Here is a 24,329-nt window from a genome sequence, read left to right on the forward strand (position 1 = left end):
GTGTTTTATAAGAATGTCTTGTGTTAGTGATTGTGCAGGGTGCTCTAGTGTTTTATGAGAATGCCTTGTGTTAGTGATTGTGCAGGGTGCTCTAGTGTTTTATGAGAATGGCTTGTGTTAGTGATTGCACAGGGTGCTCTAGTGTTTTATAAGAATGTCTTGTGTTAGTGATTGTGCAGGGTGCTCTAGTGTTTTATGAGAATGTCTTGTGTTAGTGATTGTGCAGGGTGCTCTAGTGTTTTATGAGAATGTCTTGTGTTAGTGATTGCGCAGGGTGCTGTAGTGTTTTATGAGAATGTCTTGTGTTAGTGATTGCGCAGGGTGCTCTAGTGTTTTATGAGAATGTCTTGTGTTAGTGATTGCGCAGGGTGCTCTAGTGTTTTATGAGAATGTCTTGTGTTAGTGATTGCGCAGGGTGCTCTAGTGTTTTATGAGAATGTCTTGTGTTAGTGATTGCGCAGGGTGCTCTAGTGTTTTATGAGAATGCCTTGTGTTAGTGATTGTGCAGGGTGCTGTAGTGTTTTATGAGAATGTCTTGTGTTAGTGATTGTGCAGGGTGCTCTAGTGTTTTATGAGAATGTCTTGTGTTAGTGATTGCGCAGGGTGCTCTAGTGTTTTATGAGAATGCCTTGTGTTAGTGATTGCGCAGGGTGCTCTAGTGTTTTCTAAGATCTTGACCTTGTGTTAGAGATGGCACAGGCTGCTCTAGTGTTTTATAAGAATGTCTTGTGTTAGAGATAGCGCAGGCTGCTCTTTGACCTGTCGCGTCACCGACTCCTTTCTGTGCACATCAGTGTAGTACACACATCATCCGAGTGGACACCTTGCTGTTTTCTGGATGCACCATGGCTTAGCCAGTGCCCTACTGAGGCCACGTCTGACCTTCCAGCGCCTTCCCTAACTCAAAAGATGACAAGCAACCTTGCATGCACATCCCTGGCCCTTGTCTGGTCGCTATTTCTTGTGCACATTCCTGAGGGGGAAACAGCTGATCGGGAGGAACATTTAAGCACTGACCAGTCTCCCAATGCCGGAAGTGAGCTGTGCCGCATGCTCTGCGGTGACGAGGCCCCTGTGGGAGGGGGACCTTTTGAGATATGCAGCTGCTCACCCCGGCCCCAGGAAGCTCTCTCGGGGAACCCGGCACTCACTGGGAGTCACAAAGAGGAATCGTCTCGAGGCAGCTCTCTCTTCTCCCACGGCCCACCTGGCTTCCCTACGCAGTGAGCGCCGTGGCTGGCGTGGCCCGGGCCTCAGACTCACCCGTGTGCCGCTTGCAGTGCTTGAGCATGTTGACCTTCTGCGCGAACCTGCGGTGGCACTCCTTGCACTCGTACTCCTTGATGCCCTTGTGCAGCTTCATGTGGTGGCGCAGCGCATGCTTGGTCTTCATGCCTTCGAGGACACAGCGAGTCAGAGGCAGCCACACCCCCACGCAGCCCACCTGGGGGCCCGTGCCCGAGACCCTGGGGCAGGCACAGGCAGCAGCCTGTGCGGTACTGGTGAGGGTGTGGGCCGGCCCCTGAGGATCCCGGTCAGTCCACCAGTGGTGAGACCTGGGAAGTGACTGTGCCCAGAGGCCGGGAGGGACTGACTGCAACATCAGGTGCACTCACTCCTGCCAGGGCCTAGCCGAGCCCTGACCACGCGAGCAACGCCGGGCCGGTGGGTAAACTTCCCTGTGTACCCATGGCAAGCCGGCGGGAGAATTCGGTGAGAGATAGATTAATACAAGCATTACTAAGGGTTCCCTTCAACCTTGATAATATGAGTGGTGATTGGGATTTGGACGCAAGATGGTTTCAATCTACCTGTAATTTAAGAAGCTGAAATACTCCAAAGCCTCACTCACACAGCCAGTGAAGAGAGGGTGGCCCTGGCATAGGGGCTGAGTCAGAGGGTGTGGTGCGCTGGCAGGGACAGCACTGTACAAGGCCCTCCGCAGGGGGCACAGGCATGTGCGGCTTGGTACACCTGACTGGGAGGCTGACACGCACCAGGGAACAGGGCGACCCAGCCCAAAGGCAGCCTCCCCACCCCCGAAGAGGAGCCTTCACTGTGCCTGCCCAGGGCGGTGGGCAGCCTGCACTCCCAGGCCACTATGTTCCCTCCATATTTGGGGAAGAACTACTGAGCCTGAACACAGCTCTGTAGTAAGCTGGTCAACGGTTCCCCTCTGATTCCACCCTCACCAGATGCAGGGGTGACCGTCCACCAGCTCCTGCCAGAATTCTAAAGGCCGGGCCAGAAGACCTCCCTGGCTACGAGAAAACTGCGCGGCTGGGCCAGCAGGGGGAGCAAAGGCCCCACGATGAAGCCCGCTGCCAGCACACACAGCTGCACAACTCCTGGCCTCGGGTGGGGATGGCACATGCAGGCCTATTACCAATGACTGAAGAGTGATTTCACCTGAAAAAGTTACTTTCAATCTTTTTGATTAAAAAAAAAAAAGAGTGCCGGTCATTGCTGACACGCCCAGACCCCAGCACTTCCCTCTTCCTGCTTCTAAAATGAACATATTCCAAATTTCAAAACTAACACACAGTCACAGAAAACCCAGAAAATACAGAAGAGATGGCATCTCCACATTCTGACCTCCCCACCACAGCCAGCGTTGGTGACAGTAATGTTTTTTCTTCCATTTAACAAAGAAAATCTGCCAACAGTTTCAAAATAAACACAACTGCCAGACAGAGGAAATTTTAAAGCTTGCTCTACTGGGATTGTGATTTAATCCATTTACAAATTACCATGGGGAAAACTGATGTTTTTTAAATACTTATAATTTCTAATCCCGAACAGGGGATGCCTTTTTTATAGCTTTCAACACCTGGTGTCATATTCTCACTGGCCACACTAAGTTCTTGCAGATCATTCCTGAGTAGTTCAAGGCCCATGATGTGATTCTGAACAAGACGTTTTCCTCCACACACACAGAAAACCTACTGGCTGGGCCCCTGCCCCCACCTGCTGGTGACAGGCTCTCACGACTACTAACGGCCTCCCACTTGGTCCCTGACACTGACTAAGTCCCTGGTCAGGGCTAGAATTTCTGGAAAAAAATGTAAAGTAATAATATGCAACAGTGTTTCTTGCAACACTGTAATAATAAATGACTATAACAAAACAACCAGAAACTTTATAAAATAAAGGGTCTGGTTATATGAATCGTACCAAGGGCTTGAAAAATAAAATCAGGCAATATTTACATGTTCTGATATAAAAAGATCTCCAAGATGTATTTTCAAGTAAAAAAAAAAATAGCAAAGTATCAAAAAAACAAATGAGCACAAGCATGCGCTGGTATGTACTAGCAACTGTTACATGATAGCAAGATGACAATACTGAAATTTGGTATTCTGTAAAATAAATCTGGCAACTAATGTATTAATGCCAGCATTTTATTTCAGCTATTCAGAATTCATTTTAAAAAATGATGCAATTAAATAATTAATACATTTCAAACACTAAAATGTCTACAACATTATAAAATGTGGCTTTATCCCACACCCCTTGCCTCCCAGGGCATCTGGTGGCATTTGGGGACCTGCAGGGGACCCAGGTGTGGCTCCTCTCTGCCTGCCTAAGAGGCCCGGCCCTGAATAAGACCCCACCCCTGCCCCTCCTGTCTCTACACACTACTCAGGACCCCTCCAGCCAGGCCCATCACACTGTCTTAAACATTTTACTTCTTGGGGGCATTGGGGAGGAAAGGGGAGGAGCAGGTGGTGAAAGGGGCTGGGAGCTTAAGGCAGATGCGGATAAAGAGCAAGCCAGCCTGTCCCGCTAAGGCAGGCAGACACTGCTACCGACATTCTGTTCAGAGAAACCACCTGTCCCGCTAAGGCAGGCAGACACTGCTACTGACATTCCGTTCAGAGAAACCACCGCAGTGGCTCTGCGAGGACCGGCTGGGGTTTGAGGGGAGAGTAACTATGCCACCTTCCAGACCTGTTTGTATTGTTTAAAAAATATGTCTTGGCGAGGTGCATGCGCTGCTTTTTTAATAACCACCCATGTGCCGTCCTTGCGCAAAGTTACCCTGGAGGAGGGGCAAGAGCCTGTGCTGGCCTCTGAGGTGAGGAACAGAGGGCCAGGAAGTGGGGAAAGGAAAGACCCCCTTTCTGGCCTTTTCTGCAGGCAGTTCTTTTAGGCTTTGACACGCAGCGTTATTCTATGGGTGCTCATAGGGGTCACCCGGCGAGTGCAGTTCATGCAGCTCCTGTGTTTCCATCACACTGTCACCGGGACAGCATGAGCAGGGTCGCTTGAAACAGCCCAAGACAGACCTGCCGCTCCAAAACTTTTAGGAAGTTGTTTTTAAAAAAAAAAAAAAAAAAAACAGGAATGGGTTAAAATTATGATGTGTACTGGAATTATCTTTTTATTTTGCTTACTAATTTGAGACATTTTATTACTAGGTTTGTTATTAATGAATGTTCTGTCGTTACAATGAAGATTCCTCGGCCGTGGTGAGTTTCTCTCTCACCACGCAGCCGATTCTAGTCTGCGTAGTGAATACGCTGAGGGTTTTCCATCTACTGTCGGACCCCATGGTGGCTTTGGGAATCATTCTATACTTTAAACAATTAGATCCTGCATTATTTTCCTACTTTTAAAACGATTTGTTTGTGCCTTTAAATTTATCACATCTTTCTGCTTTCTGGACTACTTGATTTTTCTTGCAGATTCCTGATTTAAATGCTGTCTCGAGTCCTTCTTTCCTTAAGTAAGCGACTGAAGCCTATGGGCTTCCAGGACCACACTCTGGCAATGCCTCTCGCACTATGGTCGATATCTCAGTCACGTCCCCTTTCAGAGCCCTGCAGCTGAGCGGCCTGGCTGAGCCTGGCCCGTGGCCCCCGGCACCCACACCCACCTTTCCCACACTCCCAGTTCTCGCTCACATCCCCTCCCAGCGCCCTGCAGCAGCTGAGCAGCCTGGCTGAGCCTGGCCCGTGGCCCTGGCGCCTGTACCTACCTTTTCCACACTCAGCCCGTGGCCCCGGCCCCCGCCGCACCCACCTTCCCCACACTCCCAGTTCTCGCTCATGTCCCCTTCCAGCACCCTGCAGCCAGGTGGCCTGGCTGAGCCTGGCCCATGGCCCCAGCACCCGCACCCACCTTTCCCACACTCGGCACACAGGTACTCGCGGACGTTGTCGTGCACACGCATGTGCTCCTTCAGCATGTCCTTCCTGGCAAAGGACTTCCCACACTGCTCGCAGGCGTGGCTCTTCACACCTGAGAACACAGGCATCCGCAACTCAGAGCCGAGCAGCTCCGACCTGCGGTGGCCGCAAAAAGGATGCACCAAGGAGAGGGGCCCAGCCTCCCCAGCAGCCGGAAGCGCAGTAACAGGGGTGGGGTCGCCTCTTCAGCGGCCTCCACAGAGCCCTCCCGGGGATCCTGTGACTCCAATAGATCCCTGAGGACCTGGAGGGGTGAGGGGGCTGGGGGCGCTGGGCTGTGAGTGGCAGGGCTGATAAGGACGGGAAAAGCTGGAGAAACAGAGGAAGGCACGGGGGAGGCAAGGTGCGACGGCTCTGTGTGTAGAATACGCGGAGACCCCCGGCATCCCTCCCTGCCAGCCCCCTCCAGCGAGGGCCAGGACCCCGCATGCTGACAGACACGCACCTGTGTGGATGAGCTTGTGGCGCTCCAGGTTCCCTATGCTGTTGAAGATCCGCCCGCAGATCTCGCAGGGGTGGATGTACCTGAAACCAGAGACAAGCTCAGGATGGCCGCACAGCCTCGGGGCTCCACGGCAGCGAGGGCACTTTCCCCAGCACCTTCATCTGCAAAGGTGAGGCAACAAGGTGCCACGGGGACGATAAAAGAAGCAGATATTTGAGCCTCTGCCACGGGCTCAATCGTAACCCCCCGAATTCCTACGTCGAAGTCTTAACCCCGGCACTTCAGAATGTGACTATGTTTGGAGATGGGGTCTTTGCAGAGGTGATTACATGGAAAAGAGGCCATCAGGGTGGTCCCTGACCAATCTGACCAGTGTCCTTATAAGAAGATGAGATTGGGCACAGACACGCACAGTGGAACGGCCCTATGAGGACACAGGGAGAAGACAGCATTTACGGGCCAAGAAGAGAAGTGTCAGAGGAGGCGGCCCTGCCGCCACCGTGACCCCTGAGCTCCCGCCTCCAGGACTGAAGATGGTAAGTGTCTGTTGCTTAGGCTGTGCCGGCTGTGGTTCTTCGTTAGCGCCCCTGGACAGGACTGTTTAGTCACTCACTCAGCAGACCGTGCAGATTATGGCCTGTATGTCAGATGTGGCCTGGCATTAATGAAATCTAATTGCTGCAGGAAAAAGCATTTTGGGTCATTCTGTAGGCAGGGCAGGAACCCTGCTATTTTCCTGTAACATGGCCAGCTGGTGCCAGGAGACTATGCGGAAGCACAGGATAAACCCCAGCCCTGCTGCCCCTAGCCCAGCTGCCCCCGAGCCCTGCTGCGCCTCCAGCCCTGGCCCTGCGACCCAGAGGACATCACTTGTTGGAAGCTACAAATGGCTCCTTAAAGCATGTGTCTCTTTGCAAGGAAGCATGTCCCCTCTCTCCTGACACAACCCAGGAGCCCCCGACCAGGCCTCACTTCTGCACGTTGGGGTCCGGCAGGTTTTCACGGTGGATGACCATGTGGGCGTGGTAGGTGGCCTTCAGTGCAAAGCGCCGGTTGCAGATGCTGCAGCCGTAGCCCTTCTCCTTGTGCACCTCCATGATGTGCTTCAGGTACTCCTTCCCCCGGCCGAAGGTGAGCTGCGGGCCAGGTGGACAGGGCACTGCTGACACCCGCATGAGGTCCCTGGTCCTCTTGGCTAATGAGGTCGTGTCCACAAACCAGGGCACCCGACATGCCCTGAGAGCCCATGACTCATGCCAGGGCGGAAGGGACTCTCAGAGGCTTGATGTGGAACTTTTCCGAAGCCATAAGGCCTCATGCCCAAAACTCAAGAGCATGGGTCTCCTCGGAAACAAACCACCCTCCCTTTTTGGCGAGCCCCTTCCATGCACAGGGGAGGCCTCGTGAGGGCTTCAGGCCTGAGCAGGGAGGAGGAGGGGGAGGGGAGAGGGGGAGGGGAGAGGCGCCCCAGCCTGCAGCCAGCACAGCCCCCTTCTAGGAGGCCGACCCCCACACTTCATGTGTGTTCCTGAACCGTGTCACAAGGCAAGTTCCTGGAGGGAGCCTGTGAGACCCACATAGACCATCCCTGAGCACCAAGGTGACACGGGCTGGCCTTCCCAGGCACAGGTGATGGACAGGCACCCAGTCTGCAGTAGGACCACCGGCCCGAGCCTTTGGGGAGGGCGGGCTGCTTCCGAGATGCACGAAGGTGCCTGCTGTGTGGGGCCCACAGCCTTGAAACGACCACCTTCCTTTCCAGACCACCCAGGCACCGCGGGGCAGACCCGCCATACCTGGCACCGCTTGCAGCTGTACTTGTGAGGCTCCGAGTCTGCGCTCTCGTCAGAATTGTCGTCGTTTTCTTCCGAGGAGATCCCGATCTTGCCGATAAACTCTTCCCTCTGGTGGTCATCCATCAACGCGATGTCCTGGAAAACAGCCACCACTTCCGGTTTCTAACAGCGCAGCAGACGCTTCACTCAGTTATCTACACCACAGGGACGACCAATCATTTCCCCAGATGCAGAAGAAAACGCCTCTCTGATGCCTGTGACACCCTAACGAGCTACACTTGTGCCCCGGCCCATCCCAGCTTGTCCCCAGGGGTCCCCACCTAAACGCTAAAGCTGCCCTCGCTCTCCACACCGCCCGTGGCTTCCTCTCACACGCGCCCAGCAAGATCCCAATCTGTGCCCAGGGCCAGGCACTGCGGGGAAGTCCCCCAAGTGAGTCTCCCATACCACCTGTTACTTCTTCAGTTCTTGATCAGCGCTTCTCCCACCCTTTATCACACCCCAAGTCCTCCCTGCTCCCGGGGCTTCTGCTCCGTTCCTCTCTTTCCCTAAAGGTGGGGAGGGACACAAATGCCAGCACCGGGCTGAAAAGCAGCCACGGCGGGGGAGCAGTACTTCAAGCCTGGCAATTGGGCCACAGGAGGTGAGGCCAATGCACTCACAGAATTCATTTTGGAGAGATGAAATGTGACCCAGTTGTCAACTATTTGAGGACGCTGCTGTGGTCTGAATACTTGAACCCTCCCAAATTCCCATGTTGGATCCTAACTCACCAGGAAATGGTATTAGGAAGCAGGGCCTCTGGGAGGCCATTAGGTCATGAGGCTGGAGCCCTCAAGATTGGGATTTGGGGTGGGGCATGGTGGCTCACGCCTGTAATCGCAGCAGTTTGGGAGGCTGAGGCAGGCGGATCACTTGAGGTCAGGAGTTCAAGACCAGCCAGGCCAACAAGGTGAAACCCTGTCTCTACCAAAAATACAAAAATTAGCTGGACATGATGGCGGATGCTTGTAGTCCCAGCTACTTGGGAGGCTGAGGCGGGAGAATCACTTGAACCCAGGAGGTAGAGGATGCGGTAAGATCTTGCCATTGTACTCTAGCCTGGGCGACAGAATTAGACTCCGTCTCAAAAACAAAAACAAAAACAAAACAAAACAAAAAGAATGGGATTTGGGCCCTTATAGAAGAGATCCCTACCCTTCTACCATGTGAGGACAGAGTGAGAAGGCGCCATCTACGAACCAGGAAGTGAGCCTCGCCAGACACCAAATCTATGGGGGCTTTGGGGTCTAGCCTCCAGAACCGTGAGCAGCACATGTCTGCCCAGAAGCTGCCCTGCCTGCAGAACTCTGCTATGGCTGACTGTGACAGACGCTGGCCTGGGGGCCTGCCATGAGCATGCCTGGGTGAGGGCAGCACGCGATCGACACCTTGAAGTGGACGTGGATGTGGTCCCTGAGCACATCCACGCGGAAGAACTTGCGCCCGCAGATCTCACAGGTGTACTTCTTGTCGCCGTGGGTGAGCAGGTGCTTGTTCATATTGCTCCGGCAGGAGAACACCTGTGGCAGAAGAGCCGCATGGTGAGGGGCTGCGGCGTCTCGTGACGGGAAGGAGCCTCTCCATCAGGCTCCTCCGGGGAAACCACAACCCGGGACAGAAACACAGCACTGTGCTCCAGGCCTTGCATCTTAACAGTTCCTCAGTGTGTGAGAGACACAAATAATCACTGATGCCAGAATAAGGGTTACTTGCTGAATTGTGTAAACAGGTGCTTACGTTACAATAGAAAATTGACCATTTCCTAGTCTTTATTATAAATGTTAGTTCAGCTCCATTTTTTTTAGCCCATTTAAATATTTCCCTAGGATGGACTACCAAGGAACCAGCAAACCACAGAAGTACCTGCAATTTTCTGAAAGGAGATATCAAAGAAGAAAGCTAGTTACCCCCTTGGCTTTTATACTGTGTTTAATGCACATTCCCAATGTCTCTGATTTCCTGCTCTCTCCAGCCTGGCATGATGGGTGTGGAGATGCACCCATTCATCCAATACGCATCCAAGGGGGTCACCTCTGTGACCAGGGCTGGGGTTGGCGCTGGGTGGTCCACATGACAGATGTGGCCCCACTGGCACAGAGCAGTGGACAAAGCTGGAAGCTGAGACCACTGCTAGGGCCCTAGAAACCCCAGTGCTCCACAGAACTCTGCGGGTCTCTATCTGGATGGCCGTTCCCAGTGGCCAAGTAACCCGGGGTGTGACCTCCTAAAGTTCGCCTGATGCCCACATTGTCAAGAAGAGAACGTAACAGATGAATGAAAAGGAATGAGTGATTCGCTAGGGACAGGATGCCGGCATCTCCAGGCGACATCTCTTTCCAAGATGTGCAGATGACTCGGGCTGACAGCGCTGTGCCCCATCCCAGGGATGCTAGGTGGGGCAATGCGACAGGGTGAAAGGTGAGCAGGAGAGGACAGAGTCTGCAGATGTCATGGTCTTTACAGGGAAGACTGGGCTGAAGACGACAAATAACTGGAAACAACAAAGAATTCAGTCACCCAAACTACAGGCTGTTTCACACCTGCCTCAACCCTCAGTGTTTATTCAATAAACACTGCACAGAATAAAAACCTGTTTGGATGTCAGGCACAGAGCTGGTTTTGCACAAACGATCTCTCAACAGCATGGAAGGCACTTGGAGCCGGTACCCCCCAAGGGGCAGAGGTCAGTGGACAGAAAGACTGGGGACGGGGGATAAGGGGCACAGGCTTTGCCCACCTCTGCCCTGTGCATAGCTGGCCCAGCTCGCAAAGTCACTCCAACTCACCTGCTCTACCCCAGCCCTGCCCCTCCAGCCCACAGTCCGGAGCCTCACCTGGACCCCCAGCCACACCTCCCTGCTCACTCATTTGCTCAGGCTTGCTCTGTGGTTTGAAAAAAATCAGGAAATTTCATATAAACACTGAGATTTCCATTTTCTCTTTAAAAGGTCAAAAGCTCGGTGATGGTGCTGCATGCTGGAAGGCAGGACGGCGGGGACGGTGACAGCTGGCCTCCTGCGGGGGCCTGTGCTCCCAGCTGCTGAAACGCTGGATGAGCGTCGCTCCGGGGCTCACGTGAGCTGTGTGTGGCTGGGGCACCCTCCCCTCGGCGGCTCCTAAAGCCACTTGAGCGACGTGCTGGAGCTGCTGGGCCCAGAGCCCGCTTGGGAGCTGCTCAGAACCCTTACTCTGCAGCATGAGCTTTGCATCCTGTGAGGGACAGTTCCTAGGCCTCCGAGGACAGATGACATCTTACAGTCACCTGAGTGAAAGCTAAGTAACGAAGAAGTGATGCCACCTCCAGTCACAACCAAGGTGCTTCTGCACAGAACTTGGGGCCATGGCGGCCTGACAGCTGTGAGGGCCACGGCATGGGCCCTAGGCTCTCCCGGGACGGGCAGCGTATTTGCTGGATGTTTAGGATCCAGCATCTCTGCCAAGCAGCCAGGTGTCTGAATCCTGAGCTACTGCCAGGATGGCCCCCTCACCGTGCAGCCCTCGGATGGATGTGCTCCCATGGATGACATCACCCTTTCCTCTCTTGGGCAGCGCCGGGCATCCACTGAACGTGCCTGGGAGCACCTGCCATGGGATCGGTCATGCTCTAACTTACAGAACACCAGCCATCCACTGCACAGAGGAGACCGGCACTGACAGGCAAAATAAAGCCACTGGGTCCCCCTGCGTCCTCATTCATTGTGCCCCAGTCCTGACCACAAGGTCAGTGTCTCAACGATGCTATACAGGAGAGTGGGAGCCAGGGAGCAGCTCAGGAGGAAAATCATGGCAAAGAGGAAAAGAGGCTGTCCAGGAAGAATCCTTCTTTCTCAGCCCACTCACTGGAAACCCATCTTAAGTACCAAAGAAATCCAAATGGCAAGTGTTTAAAATGGGTGGACACCAGTTTAAGACAACCTGAGCACCCATCGTTACCCCCCAAATCTTCCCTGCAATATTCTATAAGTACAGCTCATAGAGTCTTAACTGAAGAAAATGATGTGCTTTCCATCTCAGCGTCCGACGTGGACTGCGAGCATTACCTTGCCACACACTGGGCACCCGGAAGGCTCCTTCTTGTAGCGGACCAGGTTCTCCCCGCCGGCCTCCAGGTCCTCCCGCTTCACTCGCCGCACTCCTGAAATTGCCAACCCCACCAGCAAGACAGTGAATACACACAGAACACGCGAAGGTCCATCAGATTCCACTTCAGCCAGCGTCCTTTCCAGCGCATGGGAGGACAGGGCTGCCCACAGTGGGGACAGAAGCGTGGCGGTTTAAGTAACATCACTTGCACACTGTTTGGCATCAGCACTAACCACCACTCCTGAAGCAGCCCCAGGGAAGGAAGGGAGATGGCACAACGTATGTGGGATCTGCAGAGACAGTTCTCGCATCTGAAACATTTGGAAATATAATGGCATCGAGTGCTAAATGTTCCTAGGTGGCAGAGCTATGATGAGCTCCTATGGAAGAAGGCACTTCTACTCCATCTAAAGGCTCAAAGCCAAGTTATGATTCTTATAGATAGTGAAATAGGCAGGCATTTTTTATTTAAAAGATACTAATATTCATCTCTCGCAAATTAACATTAGTCAAATCAACATCAGGCTGGTAAATAAAACCTTTATGGTTTTGAGGCATATTGTTCCAAATTGGGATCAAGACAGACTTTAAAACGTTCGTGCAAAACAGGTAAGTTTTGACCAAAAGAGAGAAACCCACTTCTCAGGATCTCTTTCTACACTGCTGACCCATTCTGGGAGCATTGCTGCCTGGCCAGGTGTAAGTGCAGAGCTGGATTTAAAAATGCTCAGCAAACTGGACGTTGGACAAACGGACCGTTCTCCCAAGGCTCCCAGCATGACAGACACAGGAGTCTGAGGCGCAGCTTAGACTAAGCTCCAATATGAGGGACAAACCCATAAAACAGTCACAAAAACATGAGTTTACTCCCACAGAAGACGACCCGAGTTACATTAAACTGTAAAATGCAACCCAGCTACACTGTGTCCCTGGAAACAGCTGACTTCTGGCAGCATCCACAGTTACCGGCATTTATGGGCGCTTGCCACGTGCGGGGTTCTGTGCGAGAAGTTTCAAGAGCAGGGTCTGGTGCAACCATCACAGCAATGCTAGGGGTTCAGGTCTGAGTACTGTCTCCCCTGCATAGGTGAGAAAACTGAGGCACAGTAGCTTGCTAAGGCTACCCACTCACTAAGTGGAGTCCAGGTTTGATTCGAGAGGCCCTGAGTATACCACCCAAAGAACCACAAAGAAAAACGTTGTGGGTCTTTATGAATCAACATGAAGAAAAGAGTTGAGCAAAAAAGGAAAGTGCTAAAATGTACACAGGATGCAATTCCAGCCTTGTTTTTTTAAAAAAGGGACGAAGGCACATGTGTATGCCTATTTGGATGGACATGGTTATACTTCACTTTTTATTTTTATATATATTTTTTGAGATAGGGTCTTGCTCTGGAAAGCAGTGGTGCAAGCACAGCTCGCTGCAGCCTCGACCTCCCAGCCTCAAGCAATCCTCCTGCCTCAGCCTCCTGAGTAGCTGGCACTACAAGTATGTGCCACCAGGCCCAGCTAATTTTTTGTAGAAGCAGAGCCTCGCTATGTTGCCTGGGCTGGTCTCGAACTGCCGGCCTCAAGCGATCCTCCAGCTGCGGCCTCTCAAAGTGCTGGGATTCCAGGCATGAGCCACCATGCCCAGGAGGGTTCTACTTTACACAGGACTTTGTGGTCTCACATCTTCAACAAGCATATGCTTCATTTGTAATTATAAAATAATTTTTTCCAAATTTTAATGAAAAGGTGTATGAAGGGCTGCTGCTCTTAGTTGCTCTTATACTGGTTTTTCCCACTTTCTGTCATATTGAAAGCATTTTTCACAATATCTAGTATCTTTGAAAAAACACTTCTAATGACAGTAAAACACTGGACCCCACAAATCGTCCAGTTTTCTTAGCTCCTTCCCCAGTGTGGAACATTTAGGGTATTTCCAGCTGTTTCTCCTGGCGCACAGCAGGTCTGACACCTGTGTCTCAGCAACTTACTCTCCTGAGACAGGTTCTCAGAAGAGGATGAGCCCATCGGATGGCGGGCGTTTCCAGGCAAAGGAGCAGGCGGCGCCGAACTACTCCCCAAAGGCCCTGCTGACTGCTCCATGCTGCACTGCCCCACCCCGCAGGAGCTGCCTCTCCCCGCCCGCAGCAGGTGCGCAGGCGGCCTCACCTTCCAGGTGCCGGCGCTGGTGGTCCAGCATGACGTCCTTGCGGTAGAACATCTTGCTGCAGACCTCACAGGCAAACTTCTTGTCGCCGTGCTTCTTCTTGTGCTTGGAGAGGTTGCTGTTGGTGGAGAAGAATCTGAAACACATCTCACATTGGAACGTCTTGTCATCTGTCCAGAGAGCAAACAAACACACAACGATTTTGAGGTAAATAACATCTCACGCAGGCACGCACGTGTGGCCTGAACGTCAATAAAGTGCGGGTGACGGGCATGAGAGTCACGGGGACGCGTGGCCAGGAAGAAAACAGCACCTGTGTGTCATACACTGTCTACCCCAGGAACTCACGATGCAGAGACGGGAACCCCGGTGCTTGAAAAGCAGACACGGAGCTCACCTTTCATCACCAAACAACGCCAGCCGCCTCCCTCCCGGGCCACCCTGTCCCACAGCACCTGGGGACGATGACTCCACTTCCGTCAGGAAAGCTGCCCAGTCCAAAGCTTCCCCTGGGCCTGCACCCTCCACCCAGCATGACTGACTGACAGATAAAATGACCTACCTACCAACCAACCAATCAACCACCCAAGCAACTGACCACCCGACCAATGTGGCCGCCCCTGCCCCCAGGATCCCTGGTGTTGGCCCCTCCCAACTCCTTCCCCGTGGGCGGGCATCAATGTGCCCATATTCCCCCCTTCACCCAAATCCTCCTCAGCACACACACAATCACACACCACACAAATACAAACACACTCAACACACACCCCCCACACAAATACACAATCACACACACCACATACACACACCACACACACACATGCCCCACACAAATACACAACCACACACACCACATACACACTACACACACACGCCCCACCCAAATGCACAATCACACACACCATACACACACCACACACACACACGCCCCACAGAAATACACAATCACACACACCACACTCAACATACCACACACACATGCCCCACACAAATACACAAATACACAATCACACACACCACATACACACACCACACACACATACACATACATGTCACACACACCATCACACACTATGCAAATACATACACACCCAACACACATCTCACACACACACATGCCCCACACAAATACACAATCACATACCACACAAATAATATACTCAACACACCACACAAAAACACATGCCCCACAAATACACAATCACACACACCACAAATACACACATATTCAACACAAACTACACACACAATACACAAATAACACCACACACAGAAGCCACAAATACTCAACACACCACAGATGCAAACCCCACATAAATGCACAATTACACCACATACACATTCAACACATCACACACATATAATCACACACCACACAGATACACTCAACATACACCACATACACACCCCACAAACATTCAACACACACCACATACACTATCACACACCACACAAATACACCTGCACTCAATACACACCACAAATACATTCAACACATACCACACATACACCCCAAATACACACACACCACACAAATGTACTCATACCACACACACGAGCCCCACATAAATGCACTATACCACATACACACACATTCAACACACCACACACATATAATCACACCACACAGATACACTCAACATACACCACACACACTCCACATACACATTCAACACACACCATATACATTATCACATACCACATACACACACACTCAACACACACCACACACAAATATACATTCAACACACACCACTCACCCCAAATACCCAATCACATACTACACAAATACACAGTCAACACACACCACATAAACACTCAACACATACTACACAAACACACATACTCAACACACCACAGAAATATACAATCATACAACGTACACCCACACATTCAACACACACACCACATACATACTCAACACACACCACAAACTCAACACACACCACACACAAAAATACACATTCAACACACACCCCACACAAATACACACACAACACACACATTCAACATACCCCCAACACAAATACACACATTCAACACAAACGACACACAATCACACCACACACTCAACACACACCACACACACCCCCCACACAAATACACACTCAACACACACATCCACATACATGCCCCACACAACACATACTCAACACATACACCACACACAACCCACACACAAATACACACACAACATACAAACATACGCTCAGCACACCAAATACACACACCACACATAAATACACAATCACATATCACACACACCAAATACACACTGAACACATACCACATACATACACCACACACACACTGAACACATACCACACACACATAATACGCCACACCAAATACACACCACACGAATACACACAAATCACACATACCACAAATACACTCAACACACACACCACACACCTCATATTCAACACACACCACATACACACAAACACACCACAGAAATACTCAACACACACACCACACAAATACTAAACACACACCACACAAATACATCCACACACCACAGAAACACACAGCCACACACAGTCCATGAAGCTTCCAGAAACACCCACATCCCTGCATCCCAGACCTCATCTCCAGCCCCTCCTGGAAGGTAGCCAGTCAAACGGTGGTTTCTGCTCCGCCCAGGACACTGACAGCCCGCCAGTGCCATCTGTCCCTCCGACTCTCGCACAGGCACCTGGGGGGTCCTCACTGCACAGGCACCTGGGGGGTCCTCACTGCACAGGCACCTGGGGGGTCCTCACTGCACAGGCACCTGGGGGGTCCTCACTGCACAGGCACCTGGGGGGTCCTCACTGCACAGGCACCTGGGGGGTCCTCACTGCACAGGCACCTGGGGGGTCCTCACTGCACAGGCACCTGGGGGGTCCTCACTACCCAGTCCCCCTCACCCTGCAGCATCAGCCCCAGGTCTCCTCGCCCTGCCCCCATCCATCAGATGCCTCACCAGTTGATGGCGACCCCGGGGCCCAGCAGAGCTGCGTTCTCCTCCCTGTGTCGCCAACGTGGGAGGACATGACAGCTGGGTGACCCAGGAGCAGGGCACCAGAGCAGACTGCACTTCTGGGCCCCTGGGCTCTCACCCACGGACCAGCTCCCAGGCTCAGTGTTTGCCAAATATACAAATCCCCAAAACTGCACTGAAAGCTGCCATTTGTGCAAAGCAGCCGCCCTGCGCCTGTCCCTCTCTGCTGCCCGAGGGAGCCGCCACAGAGTGTGTCAGGGTCCCCCTGTCTAGGGTTTCCCTGCCTCAGCGTTTTGGGCCAGATCCTTTGTTGTGGGCCACCCTGTGCACCGTGGGATGATGAGCAGATACCGGGCTTCCACCCAGTAGGTGCCAGGAGCACCCCTCCCCACCAAGGTGTCTGCAGACATTGCCGACAGCGTCCCTTGGGGCAAACGCCCTCCACTCTCCACCCCCGCCAGGTAGAGATTCACTGGCCAGGGCTCACAAAATGAGACTCTCTGGGGTGGGCCTTGGGCCTCCGCATGTGTCTGGCTTCACTCAGGTGATCCCAATGTGCAGCCCAGGTTGGGGGTGAGGGAAGCAGACAACCTCCCCCGGGAGAGCCAGGCGCTCTCAACTCCTCCCAGCTGGGAATGGACAAGGCATGGCCATCTGCGAAGACAGGAGGCAGCAGTGGGGAAATCTATGCCCCATGGGTGCCACCCTCAGGACAGGGGAAGCGCTGGGAGGGGACAGTCCCCTCCCACAGCTCCAACCATGGCAGGACAGTGGGAGGTGGCCTCTGCCAGGGCTGAACACAGTAGAGGTGGCCCTGTGCGAGGCTCCCCTGCCCACATCCCACCCCACCTGCAGCGTGACCTCAGCCCAGAGCCAGCCTCACCTGGGCCATAAGAGGAGCACCGTGACAGATGCTACGCTGAGTCCCAGCCTAACATACTGCTTGCCTTCCTTCTATAAAGTGAAACATTATCCATACAGCCACTGCCCTCAGTTTCGTTTTGGCTTAAGATTTGATGGGCTCTGTCCGGATCCACACGACCGCATGGTATGTGTCCTTCACACACTGCGTCTGAGGCGTGCGTGTTTACAGTGCTGGACATTTTCATGATCACTTTAATGGCTACGTGATATTCCATCCAGCTCACTTCTCAAAACTCACTTTGCTATTTTTGACACTGTAGATAATTTAGTGATGGAATCTTTAGTAATGCAGATTTTTTTCTTCTGTCAAATCTCTTTATCATGAATTCTTAGGAATGGGACCACTAGAGCCAAGCGCTTTGTGAAAGGCCACACCTTACAGCGCTGTGGCATCGGATCACCACAGGCCACACCTTACAGCACTGTGGCATCGGATCACCACAGGCCACACCTTTACAGCACTGTGGCATCGGATCACCAGAGGCCACACCTTACAGCGCTGTGGCATCGGATCACCAGAGGCCACACCTTACAGCGCTGTGGCATCGGATCACCACAGGCCACACCTTACAGCACTGTGGCATCAGATCGCCACAGGCCACACCTTTACAGTGCTGTGGCAACGGATCACCATAGGCCACACCTTTACAGTGCTGTGGCATTGGATTGCCACACTCCCCTCAACCTGGGCCTCCTGAACAGCATAGGTGAGCCTCCCTCCCAGCCAGGCACTAAAGAGCACAGGTGAGCCTCCCTCCCAGGCAGGTGCTAAAGAGCACAGGTGAGCCTCCTTCCCAGGCAGGCACCAACCAATACAAGTGAGCCCCCCTCCCAGGCAGGTGCAAAACAGCACCCATGAGCACCCCCTCCTGGGCAGGTGGCTCCACTAGTCCTGCCGCCCCGTGGAAGGCAATGGTGCTGCCAAGAGCTTCAGCTTTCTCCCTCACAAGCCCCTTGTGACCATGGAAAGAGAACCTACTTCAGGCCACTCCCCAGCTGTCCCGGACAACTCTGCCAAGCCGAGGGTGGCTTCTCCCGCAGCCACCCACTCACTGCCAGTTCAGGAACCCACAGGGGCACTGGGTCCCAACAATGCTTCTCCCTCCAATAACCCTGCGCCGAGGGGGTCTAGGTTTATGTCTGAATAAATGAGCCACTGAGAACAGCTGCCTACTGGGGTCTGACGAAGGGAGAGGGGCGCAGGGCACCCGGGGATGGAGAGGGGATTACTGGGGGAGGCTGGTGGGCCGCATTTTGCCTGAGGGCCTGGACGTGAGCCTTTGCTATTCAGTAGCACAGTACTTATGGTCAGACACAGCACAAGGAACACGAAGATGAGTTACACCAGCACCTGGTCACACCACAAGGGACAGGCACCACAACAGGTCCCACGGAGGGAGCTTTAGAAAAACCCGCAAGACTGCAACATTTTAAAACCTCCCCCCACACCCCTCTCCAGGGTGTGCTATGAGTCCTCGAGAGAGGGCGACACAAAGGCAACAGTGACTCATCCCTCTGCGCCCCGCTGGGGACCCCCACTGCTTGGGCCTGCAGTGCCACCCACCACTGGGAATGGGGAAGGCGTGACTCCCACGTTCTTGGTTTCATTCTTGGTACAAATTCTTGGTTTAATTGTCTAAGGAAGATACACATTCTCTTAACTTCAATACTATAAATAAGTATAAGAGCATGCAAATCATATATTATGCAAACAAGCTCCATTTCAAGGTTTTTATCCTTTCTGTTCAGTCTAAAACAGGTAACCTTTGAAACTAGAACGTCTCAGGGGAAGAGGTGGTGCGATGCAGGTCCCTGGCGCTCTGCGGGTTCTAGGTGACTAACAAAGGCCAGCACCTGGCCTAACAGCACCTCTGGCTGACAGGAAGCTGCTGCTGCCTTAGCCGCTTCTAGTACTTTGTTTTATTTGGGTCCAGAGAAATAGTTGAAAATATCAGAAGGCAATGCCTCTTCCTCAACCTTGAGTCTGCCTCACCAGAGCGCCTTAGCTGGTAGCATCACTCTTGGGAACCCCGAAACCCTCGCCTGCTACACTCCTGCAGGACCATGGGGACCCCAAGGGGAGGTTCGCGAACAAGATGAAGGTTCATGGCCGGGGCTGCGTTAAGTGGAAGTCTTCAGGAGACTGTGCCCCAGGTTTCTTGGGAATTCTTGTGATAGGAGGGCTTAAAATGTAGGAGGTGCAGCACACTGGAAATTCATCCAGAAGCTTCTGGAGGCCAACTAATGCCAGACATGGATCCTTCAGAGCTGCTAAAGCTTAGGCAAAACATGACTCATTCCTGCCCCTCATAACAGTCCAACCCGAGGAAGAAGGCATCAGGGAGGAAGAACCAAACCCTGATTTCAAATAGGAGCCCTCAGAGTAGAACTAGCCAACCCCACCAAGGGCCTCCCGCGCCCAGCAGCTACGGCAGGGGAGCAGGGCCTCTCACACGGCCCATGTGCGGCAGCCCTGGTCAGAGCCCCTGGGAGTCCGCTGCTGCAGGTGCCCTGTTCTCAACACAGGGGCAGGTGGCACCTTAACAAGAACAACACAGAGATGCAAGTGACAGACACAGAGCAGGCGGACAAGGACGGGGTGGGCGTCGAAGGCTAACCTGGTAGGTCTCTAAGCCGACTGCCGCCGGGCCCCCCCTCTCCAGGGTGTGCTATGAGTCCTAGAGAGAGGGGGACACAAAGGCAACAGTGACTCACCCCTCTGTGCCCCGCTGGGGACCCCCACTGCTTGGGCCTCCAGTGCCACCCACCACTGGGAATGGGGAAGGCGTGACTCCCACATCCCAGAGGGTGCACGTCATCACTGCAGAACACAGGGGCGTCCTCGGGCCACGTGGAGAAGCGCAGCCGGCAGGACGGCCTTGGCCTCCTTGTGGTGTCTGCTTTCCTTTGGTCTGTTTACTTGCCAGCAGCAAATTCGGCCAGAGAGACAGGGGCCTCAGACGCCCCCCAGGCCCGAAGAGGCCACCTCTCCACTACAGGCTGGTCCAGGCACACCCGACTTCAGACCTCACACAAGGAAAATGCTTTATTTTTGGAAGCTGGTGCACACAAGCAGGCTCAGAACAAAAAGAATGCGTGCAGGGGCAACCCCGTTCCACTCTGGATGCCGCAGGAGATGTGGATGGAGGAGGGCTCGCGGTTAGGAGCAACCTTTGCAAGCAAGTGAGGTAGCGCTCACACTCCTCCAGCCATTATCCTGATCTTTTCCTTTCTTCCTCAGACGGCCCTAGAAAACATTGGACACTGCTGCTCCCTGTTTTTAGCCAGAACGGCCCCCGGCTTTACAATGCTCTCCAGTGTGGGGCCATACGCAGCTCGGCTGACAAATGCAGGAAGAAAATCAATCCCTTTTTACTGGAAAGTTTCCATCTGTGTATCTTTAGGGTAACAACTGCTTTGAAGCAAAATGGACAGAGGGAAATGTTAAAAGTGAGGCTGTCTATTCATGAAAACAATCTTTACTTCGGACTAAAGTTTCACGGTCTCCGCGGCGTATCTAGAATCCGTACCGCACAGCGGCCGAGGGGAGACCTGACCGGCGCCCTCACCTGTCCTGCAGTTGTGGAACTCCAGCGCGCTCTCGATGCGGAAGGTCTTCTCACAAGTGCCGCAGCGGTACCTGTACTCGCCGTCCACCTGGTCAGAGGGACACGCCGTGAGTGAGATGGCCCAGCGCAGAGTCCACAGATGCCGAGCCTCCGACGTGCTGCCCGGGCGACTCCACGCCTGTGTCTGTTATGACTCTGACCTCCACCACCCTCCCGCTCTATTTAGGAACACAAAGGATGTTTGCTCTTGCTGTTCACCTGCCCTAGAAAGGAACTCCACACTCAGGGAGCCCCACTCCAAGCACCAAACACCCCCATTCTCCTGACTCTTCCTGCTGCGCTTGTGGGCATCTGACCAGGACGAGGGGCTGACACGTGGCCCAGGGATGCCAGGACACCCACAGCCCTCACCTGCTCTCATCCCTCCTGGGACTCTCTTCTCAGGGACGCTTGGACACCCACAGCCCTCACCCGCTCTCATCCCTCCTGGGACTCTCCCTTCGCAGGGACACCTGGGCACCCACAGCCCTTGCCCACTCTCCTCCCTCCCCCACAGGGCTCGCCCGCTCTCCTCCCTCCCCCACAGCCCCCGCCCACTCTCCTCCCTCCTGGGATTCTTTCTTCTTATTACAACATGGTGATTTGGTCAGTTGTCTGTGTTGTCCACACAACTGGGAAGAGAACCCTGGGCTTGTTTCCACCCACCTCGTTCCTGCTGTGCTTGTAGGAAACGTGCTGCTTTAGGCTCTCTTTGCGGCTGAACAATTTTGCACACTCTTCGCACTTAAACAGCTTGTCACCTGAGGAACCAACCAACACAGAGCTCATTCACTACTTAGAGCATTTACCGAGAGAAGCATGCCCACCGGGGAAATGCCCCACAAGCCGCCTCGCTCCCACCATGCGAAGCGGCTGCAGAGATGATCGCCCACAAATGCAGCCTCTCACTGGCGCAGCTCGTGGGAGACGACCCAAGGAGGGGAGACTCCGTGCTGTCCTCCTACCCCCAGCCCCAGCCCCGGCCCCGGCCCCGGGCGCCAGCCGGGCCTCGCGGACTCACCATGCGAGCGCACGTGCCTGCTCAGGTTGCTGCTGTTCTGGAAGATCTTGCTGCAGATATTGCACTGGTAAACCCGCTTGTGCTCCCCGAGCTGTTTGATGAGCTTGCGCCGGATGCCGTGTCTGCTCGAGAGAATTAAGCTCCTCTTGAGCGTGATGGTGTTATTCTGATGATGGGTGAACCTGCCCAGGGACGTCAATAAGTTGGGAAAAGACAGGTGGGAAAAAAGTTCCAGGTTACAAGCAGCATGAAAACGGCCTCCTTCCAAAACTTCCCAGCTAATCCCGAGCCTGTATGCGAGAAAGGAGGGAATGCGCCCGGGCGTCACTCCCAGCTTCCAGGGCATCTGAAAGGGACACCTTGAATATATAATGACATTAGGCAGCTTTAACTGCAACAGCCACACACCTGACTGCGTTCTAACTCTGGCCACCAGAAAGCCTGGAGGTCAATTTGTGCCTCAATTAGAATAACCACACCTGTTTTCTGCTCCTATCACTCTGTCTTAACTCTTCTCTGTTTTACATATTATCTGAACCTGATTTTTAAAACTTCTTTTCCCTGTTAAATGTATTTTTGATGGTAAGCCACCTGAACTCTTCTGGGCAATAAGATAAAGTAAAAATAAATAAACAGGTAACATCATTTCTGATATTACTTTTGCCAACTATAAGAGGTGATCCAAAAAGGGCCGAAAAAAGTGACCACCAACTTACTCAACTCCATGGTAAAAATGACCCAAGAATCGTAACTAAAACACAGGGCAAGCTGTTAAATTTACTGAAATTCAAATAGCAAAGTGTTTTACCACAGCAGCATCATGAAAGCTAGAAGCAATCCAACTGTCCATCAATGGATGCATGGATACACAAAATATGAGGCATATGCATGATGGTATATTACTCAGTGTTGAAGGAAATTCTGACACAGGCTACACATGGATGAGCCGGGGTGGAATAAGCCAGTCACATAAGGACAAATCCTGTCTGATTCCACTTATAAGACATCTCTAGAGTCATCAAATCCACAGAGACAGAAAGTAGAATGGTGGGTGCCAGGGGCTGGGGGAGGGGGCTGGAGCGGGTGCTTAGTGGGGACAGCGTTTCAGCTTGGGAAGATGGGAAAGTTCCACAGATGGATGGGGGAGATGGTTGCCCAACAGTGTGAACATCCTGAATGCCACTAAATTGTGCACTTAAACATGGTTAAAATGGTTAAATTTATGCATATTTAACCAAAATAAAGCATTTTTCTAAAGCTGTTTTCACAGTGGATGCACCATTAAACTCCTGAGCTCCAGAACATTCCTGCTGCCTCCTCAGCAGGTCTGTTTCCACCTCCTTCCCTGGGGCTTTCCTGCTGGGAAGGTGCCTTCCCTCCAGAATGGCCTGGCTGCTGCCAGCACTGTCTGTCCACAGGACGGCCCCAGGTGCCAGGCAGGACTTACTTTGGAACCGAGCTGGTGTCAGTGGTGGTGGTGGCCAGCTTCCCCAGAACCAGCTCCATGATCCGCTCATCCGGCGTTGCACTCACAGGCTCATCCGGAGGGACCTCGGTAATGATCTCTGCCACTTGCTCTGTACGAAGGGGATGTGACAAGCTAAGTCACCACAAGAGCAAGAGACAAACACAGTCAAACCATGGTGACACACTGCCCCATGGGAACCACAGCCAGGCCAGAGTGGTAGGCACAAATGTTAAGGTTTACAGAGGGGAAAAAAAAACTGTCAATATTTTGGGATCCACACATTTACTAGTACAAACAGAAAAGCAAAATGTTTTTCTTAGCCTAAACTGAAGTTATAATTTGTTATTCTTTTTAAAAACCACAACATCATAACATTACTTCAATCCCTCCCTCTTCATACCAACCAAAAACATTTTGGATATATAGCAGAAACTTCGAACTTACTACATCAATTCTGACAGAGTTTTAGAAATGTTAATGTTTCTAATTAAATGTGCCAACATTAGTAAAACCATTTTAGCTAACCATTCTGTATAAGAGTTAAAGATCACATCATCGCCAATCTGGAGACCCTGGCCAGAAACCCAAGATAAATGAAATAGGGGAAGA

The 24,329-nt window shown here is 52.6% G+C and overlaps 1 protein-coding gene across 9 annotated transcripts in view; it reads right to left on the reverse strand.

The window, feature by feature from the left end:
- The window catches only part of PRDM15 (PR/SET domain 15), a 78,976-nt gene that overhangs the window by 15,834 nt on the left and 38,813 nt on the right, over nt 1-24,329 (reverse strand). For 5 of the 9 annotated variants that reach the window (XM_055373629.1, XM_063702728.1, XM_055373631.2 and 2 more), the window contains 13 exons: nt 23,700-23,829; nt 22,253-22,434; nt 21,898-21,992; nt 21,193-21,280; nt 20,242-20,301; nt 13,716-13,883; nt 11,516-11,610; nt 8,864-8,995; nt 7,434-7,568; nt 6,610-6,773; nt 5,638-5,717; nt 5,125-5,244; nt 1,264-1,395 (listed from right to left, as the gene is read on the reverse strand). In XM_055373629.1, coding sequence (XP_055229604.1) covers nt 1,264-1,395; nt 5,125-5,244; nt 5,638-5,717; nt 6,610-6,773; nt 7,434-7,568; nt 8,864-8,995; nt 11,516-11,610; nt 13,716-13,883; nt 20,242-20,301; nt 21,193-21,280; nt 21,898-21,992; nt 22,253-22,434; nt 23,700-23,829 — 1,581 coding nt within the window. The remainder of the gene's footprint in view (nt 1-1,263; nt 1,396-5,124; nt 5,245-5,637; nt 5,718-6,609; nt 6,774-7,433; nt 7,569-8,863; nt 8,996-11,515; nt 11,611-13,715; nt 13,884-20,241; nt 20,302-21,192; nt 21,281-21,897; nt 21,993-22,252; nt 22,435-23,699; nt 23,830-24,329) is intronic. The other 4 variants (XM_055373633.2, XM_063702727.1, XM_055373630.2 and 1 more) reach the window with 1 other exon arrangement.

Source organism: Gorilla gorilla, chromosome 22 (genome assembly GCF_029281585.2).
Source record: "Gorilla gorilla gorilla isolate KB3781 chromosome 22, NHGRI_mGorGor1-v2.1_pri, whole genome shotgun sequence".
Taxonomy (NCBI): Eukaryota; Metazoa; Chordata; class Mammalia; order Primates; family Hominidae; genus Gorilla; species Gorilla gorilla.